At 41.3% G+C, this 27,480-nt stretch overlaps 1 protein-coding gene across 8 annotated transcripts in view; it reads right to left on the bottom strand.

Moving 5' to 3' along the window:
• Positions 1 to 27,480, bottom strand: part of HTT (huntingtin) — a 454,323-nt gene that overhangs the window by 406,085 nt on the left and 20,758 nt on the right. For all 8 annotated transcript variants that reach the window (XR_006413521.1, XM_044417924.1, XM_044417925.1 and 5 more), the window contains 5 exons: positions 24,064 to 24,147; positions 19,169 to 19,289; positions 16,861 to 16,920; positions 14,078 to 14,157; positions 1,808 to 1,946 (listed from right to left, as the gene is read on the bottom strand). Coding sequence is in view for 7 of the 8 variants with exons in the window: in XM_044417924.1 (XP_044273859.1) it covers positions 1,808 to 1,946; positions 14,078 to 14,157; positions 16,861 to 16,920; positions 19,169 to 19,289; positions 24,064 to 24,147 (484 nt within the window). In the remaining variant the exon portion in view is untranslated. The remainder of the gene's footprint in view (positions 1 to 1,807; positions 1,947 to 14,077; positions 14,158 to 16,860; positions 16,921 to 19,168; positions 19,290 to 24,063; positions 24,148 to 27,480) is intronic.

The raw sequence follows: 27,480 nt of genomic DNA, 5'->3' as shown, positions 1-27,480 counted from the left end.
GCTTCAGTCCTGGTTGGCCGGGGTCAGTGCCTGCACTCCAGTGGCATGGGATGATAGCCATACGGAAGCAGATATTCCCAGTAGTAGGGCCAAGGAGGTTCGGGACCTTCATATGGCATCAAAATCCAACTCCTGGTAGACTGGCCCAAAGAACGGTGGTAGCGGTGGGGCTCGGCCAGTGCAGGAGGCCTTGGAAACACCTCGGGCGATGAAGGCATCGGCGTCGGAGAACGGGCCAGCTGGTGGCTTGGCAGCAACCGTGGAGGAGATTCTCGGATTTCCCCGTCGGACATCGATCCATGAATGATGGGTTCGGGGGGATCCAGTGCCGCAGGAACCGCAGACTAGACCCTCTGGGGAGATCCAAGAGGCATAACTTGCATCAGCACCTGCAGTGTCTGTGTTGAAGGCATCGGGACCGACAAAGCCATCTGGACCGATGGAGAGGTCAAACCCGAGTCTTGGTGTCGTTCCGGGGCAGGTCTATGATGTTTGTGGCTGGCCTTGTCGGTCTTGTTCTTCTTAGACTTTTTCGGGACTGACAGATCCCCCTGGCCGATGTGCTTCCTCTTCTCCTTTTGTTTGAGTGAGGAGGATTGAGAGGAGCGAGAGGTCTCCCTGGAAGCAGCTCCCTCAGATGGTGGACGATGAGAGGTCATCATAGGGGACCAGCCGGCGTAGCCTGGGTGGCAAGTTCATCAGAGGCTATCAGGGCCTGATCCCAAAGGATCTTCCTCAGTCGGTTTTCCCGATTTTTTCAGGCTTGTTTTGTGAAAGCCTGGCAGTGGCCGCATTTATCAGTGCGGTGCCCCTCTCCCAGGCCAAGAAGACAGAGCTCATGCAGGTCCGTTGGAGACATTTTGGCCTCGCATTTGGAGCACTTTCAAAAAGCCGCACGCTGAGCCATCGGATAAAGAGATAGCAAAGAAGGATAGTACGAAGGTAAGAAGGTTTTAAATTTTTTTTAAAATTTTTTAGTAAATTAAAAAAAGGGTTGTTTAACTAGAGAAGGTAAAGGTAATAAAACTTGGATTATTTCAACTGGGAAGAAGAGAAGAAAACAGCGATCAAGTAGAGAAAGAGAACGAATGGCTCGAGGCAGTGTGATTGGCAGTCAAAAGAAGAATGGGGAAAATGGCGGGCGCTCTGCCCTATATAACACCACGGGGGACGGGTGCGGAGTTCCCACCAAAATCTGTCAATCCTTTGGTATTCTACCCGGCAACAGGCACTGGGCAAGCACAGTACCCATTATGTGTAATGCACAGAGACCATGAAGAAGAACATACGAGATCTGTCAAAAGGTACTAACATGCATCTATTCCTTATAGCACAGTAATTTGGCCGGTACAATCTACTAAATCAAATGCCTCCAATAAGTTGCTAATGTATTTTCTACTTCAGAGAGAAAATACAGAACTGCCTCCTGGCCATACTAGACCACAAAAATTAGAATAGGCAAAAGAACAGTACTGATTTGATTTGAAAAGATTTAACTTTTTACCAGACTCTTCCCATTGAATTTCCAATACTCTCAACAAATTAGAAGCATGAAACAACCAGCATCAGTGCTGATCTGAGTACTAAACTTCAATATGTTTGCTGATGATTCCACAGGATAAATATTTTATCAGGCCCAATTCCACAGAATACACATCTAATCTGACACCAATTGTACCACTTTCAGAATTACAAAACTGCCGTTTCTTTATCCTCTTGCAATTTTGCATATGTTAAAATGATGCATGCTGGCAAATTTTGTTTTATTTGCAGCAATAAATTATTGGATGTTATATAAACATTTTACCTTAATTTCATTGTCATTTGCAAAATTTCCAAAAGCTGCTAGAATTTTTGGCATTGCTGCAGCCAGTGTCTCTTGTACTGATTCTTCAGGTCGCTTGCTTATTCGTGTTAGGCAAGGCAAAAGATTAACCAAATATGGTCTGTAATTAAAAGAAAAAACAGTGTAAAAATATTTATTCAATGTTTTTAAACAGAATGCTCCACTGACTGGATACAAACTTGCCCCACTGCTAATGGAAGAGTTCTATCTGTCCACACAAAGAACTGGGCTCCAATTGAGATTGCACTGGTTAGTGCACAGAGTATAAGAAATTGGGTAAAAATTGCTTCCCACCACCTCCTCCAGTACTGTTAGAACTCTGAGTGCCAAATCAACCCACAGTGACTGAAGAGCAGGGAGGAGAAGCCTGATGTTTCAAAGGCATGAACTAATATTTCCTTACTTAAACAGCTGGGTTTTTAAGTCATTTTTCTCTACAAATATAAGAACATTTTGACTAAGGTAAAGCCTCCCCTGAGAGTCCATTCAAATAAAAATATAGGATGTAACAGAGCATTAATCAGATCAAAAATTAAAACCTGAATAAATTCTACCCATAACAAAATTACAACCATTAATACACCAGATAATATAGAAAACTGATGGGCTTGCCCAGACTTAAAGTATATCACAGTGACAATACATAATGGAACACTGGGCATTAATGTTCCTTCTAGTATGCTGTGATGCAGAAAAAACACATCCCTCCTCTCCCTCATGGATGTTGGCCATTTCAATCCCTCCCTAGTAACTGGTTAGCTTTAGCACCACTCGTGAATGCCTCCTTCATACCAAACCTAGAAAAAGAACACTAAATACTTAACATGAACACTTAGGACTTATCTATGTGACATGAACTCAATCTACATTCGTTATACTAACTGGTTGTTCACTTTGTAGGAAAACAAGGAATCACTACCTGCTGGCAACTTCATGCTTTTTCCTATTAGAGAATAGTTACCCCTTTCTGGTGTTTATGAACATAAGTATTTTCTATAATGCCTAATACTAGGGGCTTTCTGGACAGTTTACAACACCACACTCAAAATACCTCATTTTAAAACATTATACAAACCTTACGATACAAAATTTCAAACCAAATTGAAAAGATATGCAAAAAATTACACTAACTTCAAGAAAATCTTAAGACCATAATCATTTAGAAGAGAAAACACAAGAAAAGATAAACATAGAAATTACTAATACAAGGAAAATCAGACTTTTAAGAAAAGATAAAGGAAAATTCCAAAGAAACTTACAAAAATCAAGGAAAAACAAGAAAGTCATGTTGCCTACCTGTAACTATCGTTCGAATGCTCATCTGTGCATTCACACATATGGGTGCTGTGGCTGCACAGAACTTATGTTCAGGAAGATTCCTCTAGCTAAGCCTAGAAACTTTGGTGGGAGTCCTGCCCCTCTTCTGCCTTTATATAAATAGGCAGGCTCTCGCCATTTTCTCAGTCCATCTGGAGACAGATGTTTGCCCTTTTCAGATCTTAACTTTCCTACCACTGAAGAGAAAAAGAACGCTGACACCAACATGGGGCCAGCGGGTGGGTTGTGTGAATGCACAGATAATCACTCGAAGAACAACAGTTACAGGCAGAAAACCTTTCTTCTTTGTAGTCCCTGTGCATCACACAAATGGGTGACTAGCAAGCTTACAAATGAAAGGTGGTGGGAGGTGTTGTCACTGAAGAATGGATTACCGAATGGCAAGGCCAAAAGAACAATCATGGTAGACAGACATGGATGGTGTCGACCATGTAACTCGTAGGTCCTCATACTACAGCCTGCAGGCCCTCCCTATTCGGCCTGCCATATCCATTTATCCTGCCCACCTCAGAGGTTTTGGACTCACCATGCCCCTGGTCCGCCTCGCCCTGCGCACGGAGAGGCTTGCTCATGTAGACACTGTTTTAGACTCACTCGAAGAAAACGATCTCCAAGTGAGCAAGCTGTTGCCTCGCATGCCCGCCAATGCCTCGCCAAGCATGGCCGCGCCCGCCTCCCCTCACAATGCATGCCCGCCCCTACCTCACCTGACCGCGCCCACACGCCCCACCTCTCCTTGCCCCCCCCACCTCTACCATGCACGCGCCCCCTGCCTTAGCATGCGCATCCCACCCCCACACCGGTCTGCGCATGCCGCCAGCATTACCTTTCCAGCCCGCGTTCACCATCGGCACCTTTCAACTGGCCCCTTGTTGAAAAAGTTAAAGGATCCCTGATGTAACTGCTCTGTGCAGTTTGCCTAATGGTATTCCTGTGTGTAGAGCCGTCAATGTCATCATCGCCCTGGTAGAATGGGCTCTCAGCCACTCCAGCAAGAACAGGTTTCCTAGCTGGTATGCTGGCTTGACTGTCAGTGTGCTAAGCACTGTGGACCAATCAACTTGACCCTTGGAATAGTCTACATATTTAATAAATGTTTAGTATTGCGAAACGATTGAGTTTCAAGCCAACTTTTGCACTCTCTTCCTTCACCCGCATCAAGAGGCTCTTTAGTTCCTTTTCACTTTCTGCCATGAGAGTGCTAACTTCTTCATATCTAAGGTTGTTGATATTTCTCCCAGCAGTCTTAATTCCAACTGGTGGTTCATTTAGGCCCACCTTTCTCATGATGTGCTCTGCATATAAGTTAAATAGGCAGGGTGACAGTATACAGCCTTGCCGAACTCCTTCTCAATTTTGAACCAATCAGTGGTTCCGTATCCAGTTCTCACTGTTGCTTCTTGACCCACATATAGGTTTCTCAAGAGACAAATAAGATGGTGAGGTATTCCCATCTCTTTAAGAACTTGCCACAGTTTGTTGTGATCCACACAATCAAAGGCTTTAGCATAGTCCATGAAGCAGAAGTAGATGTTTTTCTGGAACTCCCTAGCTTTCTCCATGATCCAGCGTATGTTGGCTATTTGAGCTCTAGTTCCTCTGCCTCTTCGAAACCTTGCCTGTATTTCTGGTAGTTCTCGGTCCACATACTGCTGGAGCCTGGCTTGTAGGATTTTGAGCATCACTTTGCTAGCATGTGAAATGAGTGCAGTGGAGCAGTAGTTTGAACATTCTTTGGCATTTTCCTTCTTTGGGATGGGAATGCAAACTGACCTTTTCCAATCCTGTGGCCACTGCTGAATTTTCCAAATTTGCTGGCATATCGAGTTTAGTACTTTTGCTGCATCATCTTTTAGGATTTTGAATACCTCAGCTGGAATACTGTCACCTCCACTAACTTTGTTGTTGCTCCAATTTTCTTGAAGAGATCCCTGGTCCTTACTATTCTGTTGTTTTCTTTTATTTCTTTACACTGTTCATTTAAAAAGGCATTATTTACTCTTCTAGCTATTCTCTGGAATTCTGCATTCAATTGGGTATCTTTCTCTTTCTCCCTTGCCTTTCGCTTCCCTTCTTTCCTCAGCTATTTGTAAAGCTTCCTCAGACAGCCATTTTGCTTTCTTGCATTTCTTTTTCTTTGGGATGGTTTTACTTGCTACCTCTTGTACAATGTTGTGAGCCTCCATCCATAGTTCTTCAGGCACTCTGTCTATCAGATCTAATTCCTTAAATCTATTTGTAACCTCTATTGTATATTCATCAGGGATATGATTTAGGTCATACCTGAGTGGCCAAGTGCGTTTCCCTACTTTCTTCAATGTAAGCCTGAATTTTGCAACAAGAAGCTCATGATCTGAGTCACTATCAGCTCCTGGTCTTGTTTTTACTGACTGTATAGAGCTTCTCCATCTTTGGCTGCAGAGCACATAGTCAATCTGATTTCTGTGCTGACCATCTGGTGAGGTCCATGTGTAGAGTCATCTCTTGGGTTATTGGAAGAGTTGTTTGCTATGACCAGCATGTTCTCTTGACAAAATTCTGCCAACCTTTACCCTGCTTGATTTCTTAGGTGTGGAGAACAGGCTGGAGCCAGCGGTTAAACATAGGAGAGGCAATGCAGGATATATGAAGGTAACACATATGCCTCCTGGAATCGTCTGGGTGCCTCCAGGAAAATCAAACCCGTGAAAGGGGATCTTGGCATCTAGGCTGAGTGGCCATACAATGTCTGGTAGTAGTGGTGGCAGGGGTTCTAGGCTGGTAAGAAGATATATGCCACTTACATGAGGTATATTGACTTTGGGGTACTGACTGATTGATTCCCATGCGGCGAGCCGAGGGCAACTGCCGAGGGCTACGAATAACTTTTATTTTCTTCTCTGTTTGTCTGTTTCGGGTGCTTCGAGCAATAGGGAGAAGATACAGAGAAAAGGAAACCTGGCCAGTGGGAGCTTTTACGTATAGCTTGCAAGGTAAGTTGAAGAAGAACTTCCCGATGCATTCATGATGGCAGTCGAACAAGAAATGAAGTTTTGGCCAGAGCCCCGCCCTCATGCTAGCTGCATAGGAAGCCGGGCTTCCGCTGAATACTAATTAGTCAGCTTTGGAATATTTCCAAAGAACCACTCTACAGAGACCACGAAAAATAACTGTTATCTTCTTCAACAGGTAAGTACAGTTTCCCATATAAAAGATTACCAAGCTCCTTACTAGGATGCAATAATTGGAGATGGGAAGAGGAGAATTTAGATGTACCTTCAATTATAACTCCCTTCATACCTGATCTGGAAAAGGCAGGTAACATACTTGTAACTGTCAGGATTTGAGCTGCTCAGGTGGCCAAAACAAGTGCCATCATATTTACAGGGTTTGTCCCAGGCCCTGCTGCAGGTTTCAGTCTACTGATGATTGCAAGCTGAGAGTCCTGGGGAAAGACTTCCTTCCAGAACAGAGATAGAGGAGACTGAGGTAGAAATTCCATTGGAACAAAGATGGAGGCATGAATTTGAGGTACATAACAGAGGTGGAAGCACCAGACCAGTAGGAATTTTGTCAGAACAGTCAGTTCAAATGACTGATCTGGTATGCTAGACAGCATCATTACGATATCTGCCAAGCTGTCAACCTGAGTGTCTGAATATCGGGATGAAGAAACTTTCCCTGAGTCTAAGACAGCAGGTCAGGTATTGTTGGTAGATATTTGAAAGTCTCGTTTAAAGCCTCAGAATGGATGGGAACCAGGGTTGCCCTGGCCACTACACTGTTTTCATGATGGCCTCTGTCTGTTCAGATCTCCTTTTTGCTTCTGTTCTCATGATTAGCGGAAATGGTGGGAAGGCATAAAAAGGGTTTCTTTCCAAAGAAGGAGAAAGGCATTTCCTTCAAGAAGTGTCTGATCCTGGCTCTCGAGCAGTAGGTTTTGCAATCCATGTTCATCTGTGTGGCCAACAAGCCCACTGAGGGAGTTCCCCATATTGAGAAGGTCTTCGCAAACCTGAGCATTCAGCTCCCATTCATGTGTTTCCTATAATGTCCTCTTGCTGCTTCCGCCACCATTTCCTGCTACAGACCAATGCGGAGGCCACCTGTGCTCCCCATGGTCTCCAGCTCAGCCTCGGCTGGCACTGCCATTTGTGGGAGAAGCAAGGAGGAGGAAGAGAGGAGACACACTTCAAAAGGAGCCAGCCAGGACCAGGGAGCCCCATCACACTGGGTACACAATCTGAGTGGGACTTTCAGATGGAGCTTGCATTTGGGTTGCCCTGTTGTATGTGGGCGTAACCCAAAAGGGATTGTGTGGCTTTGTTTCTTTAACTGCATGGATGGGTAACTGAGCTTTGCCTGTGGCGGGGGGGGAGGAGGATTATAACTATATCTTATTGATATTGATTTTATAATTGATATTATTCATTGTATTATGTATTATAATACTTCCACATGACTTGCCTCTGCAAACTTTTGAGGATCGGGTGGCAGGACAAGGTGCCAGACACAGCGAGCCTCTCCAGAGCAGGCCTGCCATCAGTTCACACCCTGCTGATGAAAGCCTAGACAAGCTGGGCAGGCCATGTTGCAAGGATGCCAGACCACCGCATCCCCAAACAGCTCTTCAATGGTGAGCTGTCTCAAGGAAGCGATCACATGGGGGACAAAAGAAGTGATACAAAGACACGCTGAAAGCTTCTCTCAAGTCCCTGGTTATCGACACCACCTCCTGGGAGACCCTGGTGCAAGACCGATCGACATGGTACACGCTGATCCACCAAGGCTGCCAAACTTCTGAAGCCAGAAGGACAACCATAGCACAAGAGAAGCGAGCACTCTGTAAAGCCAGAGTTGCAAATGTTGCAACAGTGGTGCCCACACATGTCTGTCTGACATGTGGCAGAACACTCCATGCCCGTATTGGCCTTATCAGCCACCTGCGAACACACTATGGACAACTCACAACCCATTAGATGTCAAGGTCCTCATCGAAAACGATGGACGAACATCATCATCATCATCATGTATGGCATTATCTATTGTATTAAGGCTTGTTTTGATTTTGTACTGCTTACAGTTAAATATTGTATTGCCTGATTGTATTGCTTTAATGTATTATTGTATTTGTATGGAATATGCATTTTTTGTTCTATTGTAAGCCGCCCAGAGAGCCCTATGGGCTATCGGGCAGCTTACAATAGAACAAAAAATGCATACAAATGTAATGAAATGAAATAAAGTCCAACTCAATGCATCTGTAGTCACATTGTCCATTCCACCTATTTGAATACCGACCAAGGTGATGCTGTGTTGGATGCACCACTCCCAAATGCAGGGTCTCATTTGTGTTACAGAAGACTTTGTCCCAGCTTGCTTATGTAGAATACAGCAGTTGTGTTGTCAGAGACAACTTGTACATGCCTGCCATCTAAAAGTTTTTGGAACAAGAGACATTTGAAAATCACTAGAAAATCCAGGTGACTGATATGTTGCTTCTTCTCTAGGCCGGTCTAGACCCCTTGTGTCAGCTAGTCATCTGAATGGGCACTCCAATCATTGAGGCATGCATTGGTTGTCAACGTTGCTGTTGGTTCCATCAGTCAGAATGGAAGCCCTCTGGAGAGGTTGGGGTCAAGGGTCCACCAAGCAAGGCGTGCATATACTAGGGGCAATAAAGTCATTTTTTTCCCTCGGTGAATCAAACCAATTCACATCATGTGCCCTAGGAGCTGTTGAATTCTCCAAGTGAATTCAGCTTGGTTCTGAGATCAGACACTGCAGCTAAGAGTTTGACCATATGGTCCTGAGGCAGATACGCTTGACCCAACACTGAATTGAGAAGTGATACAGGTTACTCTGTGCAGGGGCAAGAGTAGATTTTTCCAAGGAAATGCAAAGTTCCAATTTGTTAAGGGTAGCAGAAGTGGTTTCAATGGTAGCACAAATGGTTTCAATGGCTTGTATCAGGTTTCTTTTGGTTTTCTGCTACAAGAAGTTAATTGTCCAAATATGGGTAAATCTGAATTCTCTGTAAATGCAGGCATGCACACACCGGAGGCATACATATGTTGAACACTCTCAGTGCTATGGAGAGACCAACAGTAGGCCTTTAAACTCATAGGCTTTGGTACTGATTTGAAAGCGGAAAAAATGGGAATATTCAGGATAGATGCTTATATGGAAGCAAAAATGCTTTAAATCAATAAAAGTGAACCACTCCCCTTCTTTCAATATTTGCATTGTTTTGGAGGGAAACCATTCAAAACTTTTTTGGAGTGATTAATCTTTTTTGGAGTGATATTTTTACTCCTCACACATTTAAAATTGGCCACTGACTGCCATTTTTTTAGGAATGGTAAAATACTGTGAACAGAAACCTTGCTTAATATTGAATCAGTCTGCTGGATGAATTGCACCCTTTGCTAGTAAACTGGCAACTTCCTCTGTTAGTGTTGGAAAGGGAGGAATGATGCCGACTGATGAGAGAGGTGGCAGGACTGCAAATTCGATTTTATAGCTGTAACATATGATGGAAAGCACCCTCTACTCAAATTTGACAGATTCCCAGGTGGGTGCGTGACAGCTTAGGTGGTCTTCAAATGGGGGTACAGTAGTGCCTGAGAGACTAGTTCATGCTGCCTGTCAGCACTGACTCTCGTCAATCTCTAGATGCCTTTTAGGTTGCTGAGTTTGTACACCATTCTGACGACGCTGTTGGCTCTGTGACTGCCTGTATGGAAGGTGAACAAAGGAAGAGCCGTATTGTCTATTAGGCTGGTTATGGTAATGGGGAGCTCAACCCCACAACCACTTACGTGCCCCATACTAGTATGGACCAATCCCTGTCCAACAGGCCATCACACTGGCTTTCTGTAACATGCAAGCCACTTGTCAGTACGTGCATGGAAGAGGCCCTCTCCATCAAATGGCACTGACTGGATCCGGGCCCGCGTCTCCTGTAGCAGGTTGGCTGCCTGAAGCCATGCACAACATCAGATGGCCATCATACTGACTAAGGCCCTGGAATCACAGTGGATGTGGTGGTGCGCTGTGGCAATTTGCTGCTTTGATAGCTAGATGCCCTCAACTAGGCACACTGAGGCCAACTCTTGCTGCTGCTCCAATAGAAACACAGTGAGAGCTTCCATCTTTTGCCAGAGGATGACCTGGTACCTCTCCATCATGGCTTAATAAGTGGAGCTGTGGAGACCCAGGCCCATGGCTGAGTAGATGCAGTGTGCCATCACATCAAATCTTCTGCCCTCCTTGTCTGTCAGTACAGTATGGTCTCTGTGCAGATGTCCTTGGGTGGATTCAACAATCATGGAATTAAGGCAGAAAAGATGTAGTAGGGGATGACTTGCTCCTGCACCTGTTACATTCCTTCCAGTCAACAGGAGGTCAGATGTGGCTGATTAGGAATCTCCCAAGGTTCTTTCATAGCCTTGGACAAGGCTAGGATGAAGGGTATTGCAATCAGAACAGAGTCCTCCATACAGAAGATGCTGAAAACAATGTCCTCAGTCTGTTCTGCCAATTGCTATGCTTGGATTCCCAATGACTTGGGCCATCCAGAGGACCTGTTCCAAAAAATACCCAAGGCTCTCCCCTGGGGATCCCAGGCCTTGGGAGAAGACAACATTATCCAGTGATGTGGAGATCTGGTGTCAATGTTGGCATCTGTCAAGCCAGAGAGTCATGGCGCTTCCCATCTGAGAATGAGGCTGGGGGCATGCTCTCGAGCTGGGAACTACGTTCTGAACTGACTGGAGTTGGTGAGTGATGGAGTGGAGACCCTTGAACCTGTGAGATCAGAATCCTCAGAGGCATAACAGGAGTTGATGGTCCGGATGGAAACCGATGGTGCTCAGGGCTGGTTGGTGATTCTCTTTCCCATTGTTTCACGTGTTTTTTAGGCATGTGGGCCTTCTTCAGTACCAAAGCAATCTTGGGTTCAAGATGCTTTCTCTTCTCCTTCTGTTTCCTGGGTAAATCAGGAATGGGAGCCAGTTTGGAAACTGGAACGGATGGCTACTTTTAACCGAGGATCCAGCAGTGTGGCACTTTTTACATGCCTCCTTTGTGACAAGAGGTGCCTTCATCTTCCTCTCTGGTCACATAGCTCATGGTGCCAAGGGCATGTCCCCGCATTTCAGTGCAGAGACAGCCAGCCCTGCTCTTTAGAGCCTGTTTGGTAAAGGCCTGGCACTGCTGACATTCATCTATCTGGTGCTCCTCATTGAGGCAGAACAGACACAAGCAGTGTCCATCAGTGGATGGCATTTTAATGGCATACTGAGCACATTTTTGGAAAGGTGGCTTGCTGAGAGACATCAGGACTAAAAGGCAAGAAGAAATAAGGTAAAGAAAATAGAAAGGTTTTTTAAAAAAATATTTTGCAAGGGAGCAAGAACAGTTGGGGAGAAGGGATAAGAATGAAGATCAAAAGTAGAGCTTTGAGCAGGAAGATCAAGAAATAAGGATATAGTATATTTTTCTGGGGAATCAAAAGTTGAGAGAAAAAGTTTAAGAAGAATGCTAGAGATCCTGATGCATTTGCAAATGGTGGTCAAAAGTGAACTGCAAAAAATGGCAGGAACCCACCTACTTATATACAGGAGAAGGGAGGAAGTTCTCCTGTGGAAGTTCTAGGCTAGAGAAATCTTCCCAAATGAGACACTGTGCAGGCACAGCACTCATGTGTGATGGCACAGCTCTGCAACTGAGGCATCCCACTTATCATAGCAGCCGATTAACACAGCTCACCACCAACAGACTGCAACATAAGGTCAATGATTGGGGCAGTGCAGAGGCATATGTTTCTAAGCTAAGTAGGTCTCAGGACCCTGATGATGACTGCTTGGAGGATCTGGTATAAAAGGTATAAAAACTGTGCCATCCCTGCAGCATTTGAAAAGCATCAGCATAGGATCAGGTGTACTGGCACACATCTCTCTTTCCAGACACACTTCACATTATGTTCTTACTTGGCCAATTTGGAAGAGCAGTGCTTTCTTCAGTATTATGCTAAGGGCACTCTCTCTTCTCCAGTTAGTTTGCGACAGGTTGCTTACCTGTAACTAGTTCTTCAAGTGGTCACCTCTGAATATCTCACCATCCATCCTGGGTGTCCAGAGTCAGATTGGTATTTTGATCATGCACTGTTGGTACTGATGCTAATGTCCCTATTGGGTTTGATGCTGAGATTTCTCTGTTTCAAAGGTGGAAAGGTGGGAACCCACTAGGGACATTTGCATCAGAACCTGCTAAGAACTGGAACAGTAGGGGCAGGGTTCCCACTAAAATTCTTCAGCTGTGGAAGTTTCCTGAAACAAGGCTTAATGTAGGCACAAAGCTTACATGTGTGAATACACAGATGAGCACCCACCACGTAAGTAACCTGTCTTTGTTGGCAGGTTTATGTTAAGAACTTTACGTTAAGATATGATGGTACTTCTGGTAATATTACCACTGGAAAATGACCTTGGAGACCTTGGAAAATGACCTTGCAGCCTGTGGCTGCAGTGGAATAAATATGCTTATCCATAAAGACACCTCATTTTCTACTGGCAAAGAACAAACCTTGAATGACTTGGTCTGAGATTACTCTTGAAACATATAACAAAGACATGACAGAAGATAAATTGAGTAAAATTGTGGCCAAGAATCCCTGCCCAAAGGACAAGAGACATTCTGGAAGCAACTACAACAGCAAAGAAGTGAAGGAATAGGCAAGAACTCACCAAGGACATAGACACTGGAACAGTAAGAAAAGAGTTTACACCAGAATTCCTCAGCTATAAAAGTTTCCCAAAATGATGTTCCATAAAGGGACAGAGTCCTTAAGTGTGATATACAGAGACCACAAAGAAGTTAGAATGCCAATCTTTTACAATGGAGAAAAACTGTGCACAATGTAAGGAACTCCCAAAGGATTGGTGGTAAAAGGAAAGCATGAGAGGCTGGATTGAGACTTTGGCCTGAGATCTATAATCATGTATCAGAGGATGAAGGAGACTTGGAAGCTTTAGAAACCATAGGTCTGAAACTTTAAAACTCTCTGTTTGAAGGTGTCAAGTTCAAGAAGACTGAAGGAGAATAGTTTACAAAGGATGAGCCCTAAACAAAAAATGTCACTGAAGATTTGGAGCTAAATGAAATGACCTAGCCAAAAAAAGAAAAAGAAACTCTAGCTGCGGAGAAGATACATGCAAATTGAGATGTTACTTTTGGTTTGAAGACCTTTACTGAACATGATGAAATGGAGATCATGATTCTCTTGTGTTTCAATAAACATTTTACAATACTTGCAAATTTATATAACATGACATGGAAGGCAGGCAAATCTGAATTCTTCTAGCATGCTTTCTCATTTCATAAACAGGTATTTATTCACCAGGCAGACATGAAAAAAATGAAGTAAAATAATGAAAAGGGGGAAATGCACTATTTTCTAATCATACACCCAATATAACAATCCACAAGCAAATTGAGGAGGCAGCACTTTACATAACCTAACTTGCCCTGAATCCCATCCTTGCAGGCAATATTTCCAATAATTAAGCTTTGTCATGACTGCCTAGATTAAGTAAGGAAAATTTGTTTATGGTAATGGACACAAAAGTACCTTTCCACCATGTTATTAGCCAAGGCTTTGATTTTCCAGGTCTTGGAAAAATAATTCTTGCACTTATTTATTTGGCATGTATGCTGCCCCATTAGTCACAGGCTCCTAGGAAGCTCACAAAAGAGTAACCCAAATTTCAACAGTAATTTAAAATAGTATAATTCAGTTAAAACAAGGTAACAAGAAATTAGACATGTACTTGTGAAGTCACTTCATTCTCTATATCATGCACAGTTCTAAAAATAATTCTATAGATCTAGAATAGCAACAGGCAAACTTACCTGCATTTCTGTGGTCGAACAAAATGTGCAAGCTCAGCAAACCTCCAAAGAGCAGCACGCAAACTTCGCGAAGCACCATTCTAGTCAAACATAATAAAGAATATGTATCTATCACAAAGAAAGGGGTTTCAACATAAAAAAACCCTGCACACATGAAACAAACAAGAAACAAATACAGAGCGCATAACTTTTAAGAAATACCCACAGTATTTATTCTAACTAGAGGGCTACCATTTTATGCAGTTTGAAGAATAAAGGTAGTGGAAAACCAAAGTGAATATTTTTTCTTGAGCTCAGAAAATCCACCTGAAAAGACAGAGCAATGTTCTAAAAATCCCTTCTCTGCTGCATCAGCCTCAATGATACTTCACATACCACATCCAAGAAGCTAACACCATGTGGAAAATGATGCTGAGGCTGAGTTAGGGAAGGTGAGGACAGGCCCAGACAATGGTCTTTTAAAATTTAACTGAAGCATGCAAAAAACAAACTACCCCCCTGCCCCCGCTTTGTTCACGAAAAAACTTGGTATAAAAAGCACATAACGTATTCTACATAATCTACAAAACAAAATCTCATATTTCTTAAAGAACTAAAGGTATTTGAACAACCTTGAGTTTAATCACTACAAGCATATTAGCAATTTTTTTAAGACCATGCCAAAAACTCAAACAACCATTGACTTTCCCATATTTATTTATCTTGACTAAAGCCACAAAGATTTGTCTTGTCTTTTGTATATGTCACAAAAAGATGAACAAGCCCTTCACATCAATTTAGACTTTAATTAGGAAAAATTTTCCAAAATATATCCTCGGTAAACCATTTGGTTGCATTCTCAACACTCCAGAAAATACAGCAAAAATAATGCAAGCCCAATACACACTCTCACTAAAGACATGGGAAATTTCAGGTCTAGGTACCAAATAAAACTTCTTGTGATTTTCCAGATGCTCCATCCCCTTTCTCCCAAAACATATTATTTGGTGGTTTCCTTGCTCTTGTGCCATTTTCTCTCCTCATTCTAAAAAGTTAAAATGCCTTTCCTAAGGGGTATTTTTATCAACAGTTCTTTAGTCTTTTACAAATACTGACAGACCCAAAGATATGCATCCAAACACTACAGAAGCAGAGCAAAACTGTTCTTAAGAAGGAGGCACGGGTTGCCTCCTATTTGGCCCTTCAAACAATCCTTCTTTAATTAAAAAATATCATGGCTGCTACTCAGTGGAACAGAGAATACACTAGCATTTGCAACACTGGATAAATATAATTTATTCTTTTTTAATCTATAGTTGTATTGCTTAAGACTACAAGTTTTGGTTCTGGGTTATCAGGAGATAATCCAGATTTATTCTGGAATTAATCTTAAACTACTCTTGAAATGAATATTCTACATCTGGTTAAAGCACAGGTTGCTCAATGCCACAAAATGTTAAAGTGGCTTTATGTTGCTATAAAGCCTAGATTAACAAAATTGGCCTTCAAATTGTTCTACAAATACTCAGAGCTGGTAAGGGAGCTTTCCTATAACACTAGACAGCATCTGAAGGGCTAGAAAATATTTTAGGCTCCCAGGTGTGAGGTCAGAGGGAGCTCCCACTTCTGTCCCCACTCCTTCCTAGATGGCATGGGAGAAAACCATAGTGGCTGGCCTCTGATGTTAGAAAAGTGACAACGGAAAGGGAAAAAAAACAGCATTTTCATGGGCAGTGATGCATGGACAATGGAGAAGCTAGAATATGAGCATTGCCAGAGCCTCTCCAGCCGGCTCCCCTTCTGTTCAGAAATGCTTTTAGTTCATTTGGCTAAAGTGCAGTACACATGTACAGTGCTGTGATTATTGCCCCTGTAACACTTCACTTCTAGCATATAAAGAATGCTAAAATATAAAGAGAGGCAAACTAGAAAGCCACTGTTTCATGGATATCTGAAGGTTACAGGAGATTATAGCAACTAGCAACAATTTAGATTGGCTAAATCATGAACAAAAGCTAACAGATGTATAAAAATGTAATGCAATAATCCTAGCAGTCCATTTTTTCCAGCAACAAAGCCAAAAGGATGGAACAGAAGGGGATGGAGGGATGGGGAGAGGGATGGAACAGAAAACAACATAAGAGGGAAGTTTAAATCACTCTTTTGCTTGCCCATTTTCCAGATCAAAGAATTACAGCAGACCTTCTACAAATGTATACATGCAATAATTAGTTAGATTCATAGTTTGTCTAAACTTCAGTTCTTTGCAGTCAGGTGTCGACTGCTCCATGACAATTTCATGGAAGATACTAATACTTACTGTATGTTTTTTTTTAAAAAAAAAACCCTACAGACATTGAATGCTGATGCTATCAATTATGCACTGAGTATTAGCATGAAGATTACTTTTCAAAGTTTCCAGAAAAGGATTTTGAGAACTTTAAAAGAACACTTTGCTGCAGCCCTAATCTCTGGATTCTTACAGTCAGTCACACAAATCACAGTTGCATTTTTTCTCTTACCTTTGTACTCTCATTTTTTTTCATATTCCCTTCCAAGTATATTGCCTGCTTGGCAATCCATTCTTAACTTCACAATAAGAAATATTTTCCCTGAACAATCCAATATTTATTAGCATTTCAAACATTAATATAATTCAAAACAATGAATACTGTATAGCGTCTAAAGCTTAAACTGTTATTTTGTGTAATATAAGTATTTATTATGGGATTTATCACAAGTTCTTGTGAAAAGGAGGCATATAAATCCTAACAAATACAAAACTTTATTTTAAAAAGGCTCACCTTTTTAATCTCTTTGTAGAGTTCTAACTGTAACCTAGGAAGGCTAGAATCCATCAAAGCCTAGAACAAAACCAAATGTTAAATTTGAAATTATCAGCAAAGGGTATACCACTCTAAAATATATGTTGTGCTAAATAGTCTACAGGCTTACCTATATACTGTTATTTAGTTCCTGGAGTATTTCAGATGTCTTGGAAAGCAACTCCCATAAGCCAAGGTCTATAACCAGGGCTTCTGGAAATTTTTAGCAGGCATCAATAATTTACACTGTGCTAAGTTTACACCGGGGTGTACAACCCACAGCCCAGGAGCCGCATGCGACCCAAAAGGGCTATGAATATGGCCCAACACAAAATCGTAAACTTACTTAAAACATTGAAATTTTTTGTGATTTTTTGTAACTCAATTGTGCTGTTCTCCTGTGTATACTTCGTAGACGACAATGTCGTGTCGCAATGTCACATAAAATTCTTATGCTCTCACTATTTGTACACATGCGTGGCTTCAGTTTTATGGCAGTCTGCAACTTCCAGTGTGTTATCTTACAAGCGCAGACGGTCAAATTTACACCATCAGACATTACATGTGCTCATGGAGACTTGGAGAGTGAAACGCAGCTATTATCAATAATCTTTCAACCTACCGTTGCAAATAATTTTATACATTTTAACACATTCTGCGGACAGTGAAAAATATACAGTCTTGCTTTTTGATTTGATACAAAAATTTGAAAACAGATTTCAAGATTTCTGGGAAAATAAGCACTATTTTGGTATATTTGTAACTCCATTTTCAGTCGACATAAATATGTTACTTGCCAATTTTCAAATGGAATGTATAGAGCTGCAATCTGATATTCAACTTAAAGAAAAATTTGATCATGGATTTTTATAGGTCCTATCATCCCAGAAACAAATATCCCTTGCTTTACAATCATGCCTTATTCATGTCTTCGCTTTTTGGAAGCATCTACATTTGTGAGCAACTATTTTCAAGAATGAAGCACACTAAGAGTACAATTAGAACCAGAATATCTGATGAGGACCTTGAGAACTCACTGAGAATTGTACCTACTTCCATCAAACCAAATATTGATCCATTAGTTTCTCAAATACAATGTCAAATAGCCCACTAGTTTTATGTTGCCCTTTTTAATTTTACTTTTATAATAAAAATCAAAAAATCAATGAAGTTTTATTACTTAGATATGTTAATTTTCTCTAATAGTGATCACAAACTTTTGACTTGCTCAACAATTTTAAAAGACTCTCCAAACGGGGTGCCACATAATTAGGATTATGTGAGGACTTTTTTGCTTATCTGTGGTGGCAGATATCATGAAAATTACGCACAGAGTTTTGGGGGGTTGTTTTGGTTTTTTTCCCTTTGTTTAGGTTTTGTTGTTGTGTGTGTTTTGCTTATCAGGTTTTAGTGTTTGTGTATTTAATGTGTGGCCCAAGAGCATTTTTTTCTTCCAGTGTGGCCCAGAGAAGCCAAAAGGTTGGATACCCCTGGTTTACTAAAAAGACTCTTTTAAGTGAATAGTTTTTACACGCATGGTTTATAAGCTCTTACCATTTCAATAAACTCTTGTATGACAAAGCCCCAGTGAAATACAGATGATTGCTAGGTAAATCCTAGAATATATAAGGGACACTAGGCAAGATGTTATTCTAAAATCAAGAAAATTCCTAGGGTTTTGAACATTCTTGAGGAAATGTCTGTAGGTGAGAACTTTTCTTTAAAATGGTTTACTGCTATCAAAAAGTTTTAAATTATTTTATTTTTATTCACTTATTTAATTTCTAGCCCGCCCCATTAGCCACATGGCTCCCTGGGCAGGTTACAACCAGAAAAACCATATAAAACAGTATAAAAACACCACAATAAAAAAAAACCATAAACAACAATAAAACCACCAGAACTCCTGACTTCATAAAATACGTATCCCCTTCTATAGAAACCTCACAGACTGAAATCAAGTTAACTAAATACAGAAGGCATAACATAAAAAATGACAGCAAGCGGCACTGGGACTACCTAGCAGAGATTAGGAAATTGAAGAGGAAGTACAACAACCCAGTAAAAGCTGACTGTTTTACACATTTGCATATACCTTTCTCACATAAAGCACTCCTCTTCTTCTAGATCTGAGTAACATCATGATGGAACTTTTTAGCACAATGTTCCTATTATCCCTGTTTACACTAGCTATCAACTTGCAACTATTATACTATTAAAATGCACTATTTTGCCACATTTAACAATTTTATCAGCAATTATAAGTGAAAAACTAATTGCAACTTACTTTTATAACTTTATTGAGACATTCATCAGCAACCATTCTTACATCTGACTCCACATCATCACTACACAAAAGGAAAAGTTCCATAGCAATGCCCAGCAATTTCTGAAATTCTGGAGAATTTCTAAAATAAATAAGAATATTTAACATTAGACATGTCTCCTAGTTGGATTTACCTTCTGGAAGGGTATGTTGTTTTATATTCACATAATAGTTAACAAATGGAAAATATTTATAAGTACTTTTTTGAAGTAAGTCTGGAAGTTAGCCCATTTCTCAATATATTGAAAGTGTAGAAAGGCAAAGCATAGTGAGGAAAATTTCTTGAATTTAAGCAGGGTAACTTCAAGCCAGAAGATAACAATTTTAAATGTAATACTTAGCAAGCCATTAGGACATACAGTTTACTGAATATTTTTACAGGAATAGCTTCAGTTAACAGTTTAGAATAAGCTATATTGAGAATGGGGAAAATGGTGGGGTTTGTACTAAAGGAGAGATTTTTTCAATTCCTTCTATTGCTTATATACACAGGAGTGGCCTAACTTGGACACAGAATCTAAAAATCTTGAATGACTTTGGTAGTCAAGTCAAAATTTATGATCCCCAATACCGTCCTGTGCAGCATAATCCTATGAAGAAGCAAAGTCTTGTTGCATTCATCCATTTATGCGGAAACAAACTCATTCAATACACTGGGACATAATTGTGAGTACACATTTATAAAAGCTTTATCTATTCTATGTTCAACCATTTATTTTTGTTCCAACTGTGAATCACAAGCAGTGGCAAGGCACTGCAGGACTTCAATAGACCAACTCAACTTCTGGATCTTGCCCCCCCCCCCCCGCACCCATACACACACATAAAGTTCCATGATTAGAGTTGATGGAAAGGTGAAATGACAGCCAAGACAGCAATTTTGCTGCACAAATAAAACACTGAGTTGTTTACCACCAAGCTCCAGCTAAAGCTTGGATTTGTCTGGCACTCCAGTTCCAATATTCCCTTGTCAAACCAAAAGGTTTCACCATTAAGTTGTAGCCACACCAGACCACTTTGCTGATTACTTCTTACCTTTCAGCCAAAGCAGCAGAGCTGCTTCTAAGAATGCTACCACTGCCTCACTCCAGTTTCCTTTGGAGCTGGAAGAAAATGCTGGATCTCATTTTTGCCTTGGGCAGTGGTGAGTTCTCAGTACAATTCTCACTCACCTCGAAAGCAACAACAGCTTGTGCAAAGGTATTTGCAATAAACATCAAAACTTGCCAAACCTCAACACAAATAAAAGGAATGTGTCTCCCCATTTCCAAACATGAACTAGGAAAAGAAGGAATGTTTGCTACCTTTGCCAGAGGATAATTAATTGCTTGCCATAATGGGGGCAAGGAAATGAAACTGCTGATGACAACTCAGATGATCATTTAAATGAGAGGTAGACATCACAAGGGTCTTAACAAGCCACTCCACCCTTCCTTCAAGATGCTGCTGAATACTAACGGCCACCATGAAATGAAACATAACTGTACTTTCACTCTCCTGCTTTCATGTACATTGAATATAGAGCACACGAGCCTATGGTTTGTCATGTCACATTTCCAGTCATCTAAATGTATTAATTCATAGTATTTTAATCCCATTCTTCAATCAAAAATGGCTCCTAGAAAGGTTCATAAAGATTAGCAGTAAGATTAGCAGTAAGCACCAATTCTCAGTTTCAATTTTCCTATAGGTACTTCTTCTGGCAGGAAAGATGAGATAAGCTCTCTGCAGTTGTTTTTCCCCTAATATAAAGGATCAGGTTGGCCTTCTCCCTGCTCAGATGTTCTTTCTGGGAAACAAAAGGTGGAACCTCCCAGTGGCTCTTGGTTTTCTGACCAATGGAGGCCCAGAGTTTGCTGTCCCAGAGACCTTAACTTGCAGCTAAGATCTCAGATACTAAGAATGGGTTAATAGAGTGGTCCATCGCTTGTAGATATATTCCTGGCAGTAGAAGGGCAAGAGTGATTTACAACCACTCTGTAAAGTGGCAATTCTGGACAATAAAGCTGGCAAAGCATGACTTCTTTGCCTCCTCTATTGCCTTTCCACAGTGCCATCCAGCTGAGTTATTTTCGGTGGTCCATGGCTTCCTACAAGTTGGTTCGCCAGATGAGACCCTGGAGACCTCTATGTCTTGCTGTGACAAATTTGCTCGGCATGTTGAGGGAAAAATCGCTTGGATCCATCATAAGTTTGACTCTACTGAATGCATACATCAGTCTTGGGAAGTGTGCAGTGTACCGTCTTATGTTTCATCATTGGATGAGCTTCAGTTGTTGCGACCTGAGGATGTGGACAAGGTGCTTGGCTCTGTCCGATTAACCACATGCCCGCTTGATCCATGCCCAACTTGGCTGGTTGGAAGATCTGTGGATAAGGTTTGGCCCTGGGTCCAGGAGGCTGTCAATGCCTTATTAAGAGGGGAGCGGTCCCTGTCTCATTGAAGGAGGCAGTGGTTAGGCCACTCCTAAAAAGGCCAGGCCTGGATCCAGGGATACTAGATAACTACCGTCCCATCACTAACCTTCCATTTTTGGGCAAGGTGTTGGAGTGGGTGGTAGCTCGGCAGCTTCAGGCACTCATGGAGGATAAGGATTATCTGGATCCATTTCAATCAGGGATTAGGCCTGGGTATGGAACAGAGACGGCCTTGGCCACCCTGTACGATGACAGGGGGAGTGTGACCCCATTGGTTCTCCTTGATCTCTCAGTGGCTTTTGACACCATCAACCATAATGTCCTTATGGACAGGCTGGCTGGGTAGGAGTGGGAGGCACCGCACTGCGGTGTATCTGCTCCTATCTGGCTGACCGGGTCCAAAAGGTGGTGGTGGGAGACAGGTGCTCTACCCCATGGCAGTTGCGTCATGGGGTTCCGCAGGGCTCTGTACTGTCTCCTATGCCACTTAATATCTAAATGAAACCACTGGGAGAGGACATCTGGAGGTTTGGGCTGAGGAGTCAGCAATATGCTGACAATACTCAGCTCTACCTTTCTTTTTCATCTAATCCAAGTGAGGCTGTTGCTGTCCTGAACCAGGGCCTGGGCTCGATAATGGACTGGATGAGGGTTAATAAACTGAGGCTTAATCTTAATAAGACAGAGGTACTATCGACAGGAGGAACCTCTGATAGGTTAGGAGGGCATTACCCTACCCTGGATGGGGTCACACTCCTCCTAAAGGACAGGGTCTGCAGTCTGGAGGTGCTCCTGGACCCCAGTCTGTCCCTGGAATATCCCCTGGTGGACTCAATGTCTAGGAGTGCCTTTTTCCCACTGCAGCAGATTTTCCAGCTCCACCCTAGACAGTGGGAACCTAAATATAGTCACCTATGTTCTGGTAACTTCCAGAATAGATTACTGTAACGGGGCTGCCCTTGAAGACAGTCTAGCAATTGCAACTGGTGCAGAATCAGGCCATTCGGTTGGTAACTGGTGCTTCTAGAGTGGTCCATATAACACCAGTTCTGAAAGAACTTCACTGACTACCATTTGTGGCCCAGGCCCAATTCAAGGTGCTTGTCTTGACATGTAAAGCCTTAAACAGTTTGGAGCCCAACAATCTAAAGGACTGTCTGCACCCACATATACCTACCCACCCCCTCATATCACTTCAGGAGGCCCTTCTACCCCTCAGGGAGATGAGAGGGGTGGCAACTAGGCAAAGGGCCTTTTCTGCTGCTTCCCATCCTTGGAACTCCCTCCCTAGGGAAATTCACCTAGCGCTGTCTTTATTTTCCTTTCAGCACCATACAAAGACATACCTTTTTAGGATTTTTTCTAACACTTAGCCTGAAAACTGTAGCCCTTTTTATATTGCTTCCATAGAACTTTTAATTTGTTGTGCTTTGATAGATTTTAATGTGTTTCACCTTGTTTAATACATTTACTGTACTGTAAACCGTCTAGGAAGGCCTCAGCAGTAACAGGCAGCCTATAAATACATGTATATATAAATAAACAAACAAACAAACCAGAATTTATCAAGGAAGGACAGATGTGTACCTGCCAGGGATATCCGACTGATGTTATTGCCCTCACATTTTGGGGTGCAAATTGTTGGCAGCTACGTAAAATAGCAGGAGATGGTATAGGAGATGGTAACCGCCCCCCGCCCCCAGAAATGGTCAGTGGGCATCACCTTATTGCCAGGACAGGGGAGTGAAAACAGCAGATTCTTCAATGGATATTTTGTCTCCTTCTGGACCTAGGTTTGGCCAGGGGTGCTTTTCCCTGACAAACAACCAAGACAGTTACTCTAAGGAGACCTGTTACATGAATAACATTAAAGTAGGGTTAGATTCTTATTATATTTTAGTTAGTGCATTAAGAAGTCCATTTGACTGAGGCTTAGGGTACTGAATAGTACTCCACTGTCTTTGTACTATGTTGCTGTATGTTGTTCCCTGTTTCTCTCTTCCTTTCTGTACCTTAGTTGCCTTACCCTCCTTTCTTAAATTAACTTATATTCTATTGTGTGTAATTTGGATGAGTGGTGGCACTTAACTTCAGCATCTAGACCACAGGGTAGAATCCCTAAGTATGGTGGAGACTGGCCCAAGAAAAAGAGGTTAAGGAAGACATTCTTCAGCCCTCTGGTTACTGCCTTCCTATCTACCGTCTCCTCTCCTAGCCTGGACCAAGAGCACCTTGTCCCTTCACATGCAGAAGGAGTAAGCCTGGAGAGTGTATATCAACATTTGCAGGTTTCACCCTGCAATTAAATGTGAGTCTACAGGTAGCCTGTTTGACCTTCTTATAAAGCATGCTGAATCACTAAAACAAGAGAAAATATTTTCATTACTCATTCACTAAAAATAACATAGTATTTGAAATAACATTTCAAATATACTTACCTTAAAGACTGAGCGACTATATTTTCACATATTATTAGGCAATGATTCACACGATCTTTCTTGGTGGTAGAAAGTTCTCTCTTTCTAAAATAAAAAACAGTATTTTTACACTTACAGATTAAGATTCTCAACAGTTTAAATACACTTTTTTTTCCAAAAACAAAACCTTTACTGCTCCTAAGTAACTTCACTGGTAGAAGATGCCCACTGAGAGGTCTTCTCTGATTTCCTCAGGAAGCCCTCGCATTTTGAACCTCCCGACCAAGGGTGCGAAGTGAGGCTGACTTCTCTGAACAAAGCTCAGTGTGGACAAAAGTACTAGAAGGACTCTCCAATGAAAGAAGACTTTGACATGCACATGGTAGGCATGTTGTGAGCAGAGCTGGCTGGAGCCGGGGGTCGGACTAGATGGCCCGGGAGACCCCTTCTGACTCGCTCTGTTTCTATGTTTCCCTATTTTGGGTCAGTAAGCACATTTTTTAGTGTTGTGCATTCTCTCGCAAAATGGCTCCCATGGTAAAACACCCAGTGATAAAACACTCATTAGGCAAACAAGTGAGACTTCAATAATTTGTCCAAGAACCTGAGTATGAGATAGAGGCAGGATCGGAGGTCCAAAACACAACATCACATTTTGAACCTAAATGAAGATTGAAGTTGAAAGCAGACTTGTTTTCCAGCACGACAGTCTTCCTATTGTTATTTTTAATTAAGAAAAAAATAGGAAATAAAATAAAAATCGGCAGGCAGCCTGGCAAGCACCAAGTATCACAGGCACCACATTAGAGATCTCACTATTCAAATGTAATATATCTGCATATACACTAGCATGGAATGTCCCTTATCAATGTAGAAGGCTGAATCTGCAGAACTAGGCATGCTTACAGCACTTTCTGGCAAAATAAGCCTAAGAAAGTTAGGAAATAAAAGTCATACATGAGCAAGCAAACACACTCAATACACAAGAAATCTAGGAGGCTCAGAATGAAGCAGAAATATAGTGTAAAGGAGTGAAGTTGTAACATTTCTGGAATCTCTGAGTAATGAGGAAGAAAACAGGACAGAAAGATAGAATTTTATGGGGAAAATAAGGGGTGAAAGTAGCACTTTACAGATATAAAGTTCCTTCAGTACTTTATGGACAAAAATCTATAATGTATAACATGGTTTTCTAATAACATTATCAGTAAATTTAAAAATACAACAAATGCAAGAACATTTATCATTTGAATAAACAAGACTTTTAAAAATAGAATATGCCAAATATGCTATTTTTATTACCAAACCAAGGTTGTTTTTAGTTTATATTTAGTTTCATATTTTTTGTCTGATCAGAATGAATTTCAGCAAATATATTGTATCATCCTTCTAGCCACAAAAAAGCAAGGTGTTGGAAACAGAGGAAGCCTGACATACAGCAACTGTTCTTGTCTGTGAGAACTAGACTGAGGTTTAATTCAAAGAAATCTGGCACAAAGGAAAAGGTAATGATTCTTGGTAAGATGATTGGGTTTGCACAATCAGGAAAGGAAAAGAAGCCATGGGCATGCACTGCACTATAACTACAATAACTCCACCATGGACAGGTTGCCTTTTCATCCAAACCTGGCAAGGTAGGCAGCAGAGATTACTTCCAAAGTACCCTGCAACCCATGGCCTGTTAATAAATTCTGGGTTCTGATAGCACAGGTAATCATAGACTGGCACACACAGGGCAGAAAAAGAACCCACCATGGGTTCTTTTGCTTCTTTGCTTCTCCAATCACTTGAACTTCACCTTAGACTTCCCTGCCTATTACAAATGGTAACCAAGTATATTAAATTCAGTCAATGACCTGGTTCACACACTCCAATAACCATGTTTGTTAAAATGTGCACTGTTGTGCATGAAGTAGAAAAAAACAATTGTGCTGGCACCTGGCTCCTGCTCATTTACAGCTACCCAGTCTTTGCTTAAAAACTGGGCTGCAAAGATGCATGAACAAGGTCACTCTCAATCTATTAAAGTAAAAGAAACATTTTATTTCCTAGGGATACAATTCTATGATGTTCAGAAAGAAAAATTCTACAACTCCCAATAAATATATAACATTTCCAGACATTTTGAAAGACAAAAGCTTGGGTGGCGGAAACCAGCCTTTTTGTTTTGTTTTGTGAACCAAAAATGTTTGGGAAACATTGGAAAATATACTTTATTTTTTTAGTATGCCTTACAAATTTAAAAGCCCTTTGTTTCTTTAGGTCAGCCTTCTCCAACCTGATCATCTACAAACAAGGTGGATAAAATGAATGACTTTTATTTTTTAAGAAATCATCAAAATTCTAACTTCTTCTTAAAACAAGTTAAAATTTAATCTTACCACAGAAATACTTCACCTGTATTTACAGTCTCATAAAAATGAATTATTGACTCCATCATACTCAAGAAACTGAATTATCTACAAAAATGAGCAGTCATTTCAGCTTTTCATGTATCTCAAGTAAACATCTGTTTAGCTTAATTCTTGCTTCTTGAAAATATTGGTCTTTCTGTTTCTGTTTCTCTGACCAAAGGCATAACCCTGTGGTGATCAGTAGAAGCCTCCAAACTTATTCAGTGCAGATCAGGAGAAATGGTAGATATGTAAATGAGAATCCCAGCTCAAACTGACAATGAAAGAAAAAGCATCCTAATAGGAGGAGGTGTTTGCTTCTAGACTGGGAGCTAAACATGTCTGGCCTGTCTTTCAGCAAGAAAAAAAGGAAGACATCATACTACAGTCAAGAATTCAGATTCCTATATCCCCACACATTTGCCGCACATTTCTTGCGGGTGTCAATCCTATCTGGGATGATTTTGAAGAAATTTCTTCCCTGGGAAAAAGGAAATATGCCAAGTATAAGCAGTGGAAGAAGATGCAAGTCCTAGTTGCTAAAATGAAACCTTATAATGAACACTATTTATTTGGAGAAAATGAAGTGGACTTGTTAATATGTCTCAAGAATGATCTGAATCAGCTGAGTAGTAAATTAAATAATTTGCTTTGCAATGCAATGCAATATACCTCCAGTAAATAGCTAAACTAAATCCAAGCTTAGAAAGGGGAAATAAAAACAATGCATATATATTCTGCACAGACAAAAGCTATTATGCAGGCCTGAACAGTGGAATGGTCGATTATACACCAATGTAAAAGGTAACGTTAGCTTGAAAAATACACAAAAAGAACTCAGAACTAGCAAATCATAACCCTCCCAAGTCACCTACACTCTGTTGTCCCCTCTAACAATTCACTGAACACTGTCTGTTGTACTCTTCAAAGATTCATTGAATATTGTTGCTCCCTTAAATAGTAATTCTACATTCCAATGGACTCAACTGTCCAACAGTCTTCCCAATGGAAACATGTACTCACCAATAATTCAGGCACAGCCTTA

The sequence above is a fragment of the Varanus komodoensis genome, unplaced genomic scaffold (assembly GCF_004798865.1).
Source record: "Varanus komodoensis strain SLA01 unplaced genomic scaffold, ASM479886v1 scaffold9, whole genome shotgun sequence".
Taxonomy (NCBI): Eukaryota; Metazoa; Chordata; class Lepidosauria; order Squamata; family Varanidae; genus Varanus; species Varanus komodoensis.
Note: the sequence above shows the minus strand (reverse complement) of the source record. Positions and strands in the feature narration are given on the sequence as shown.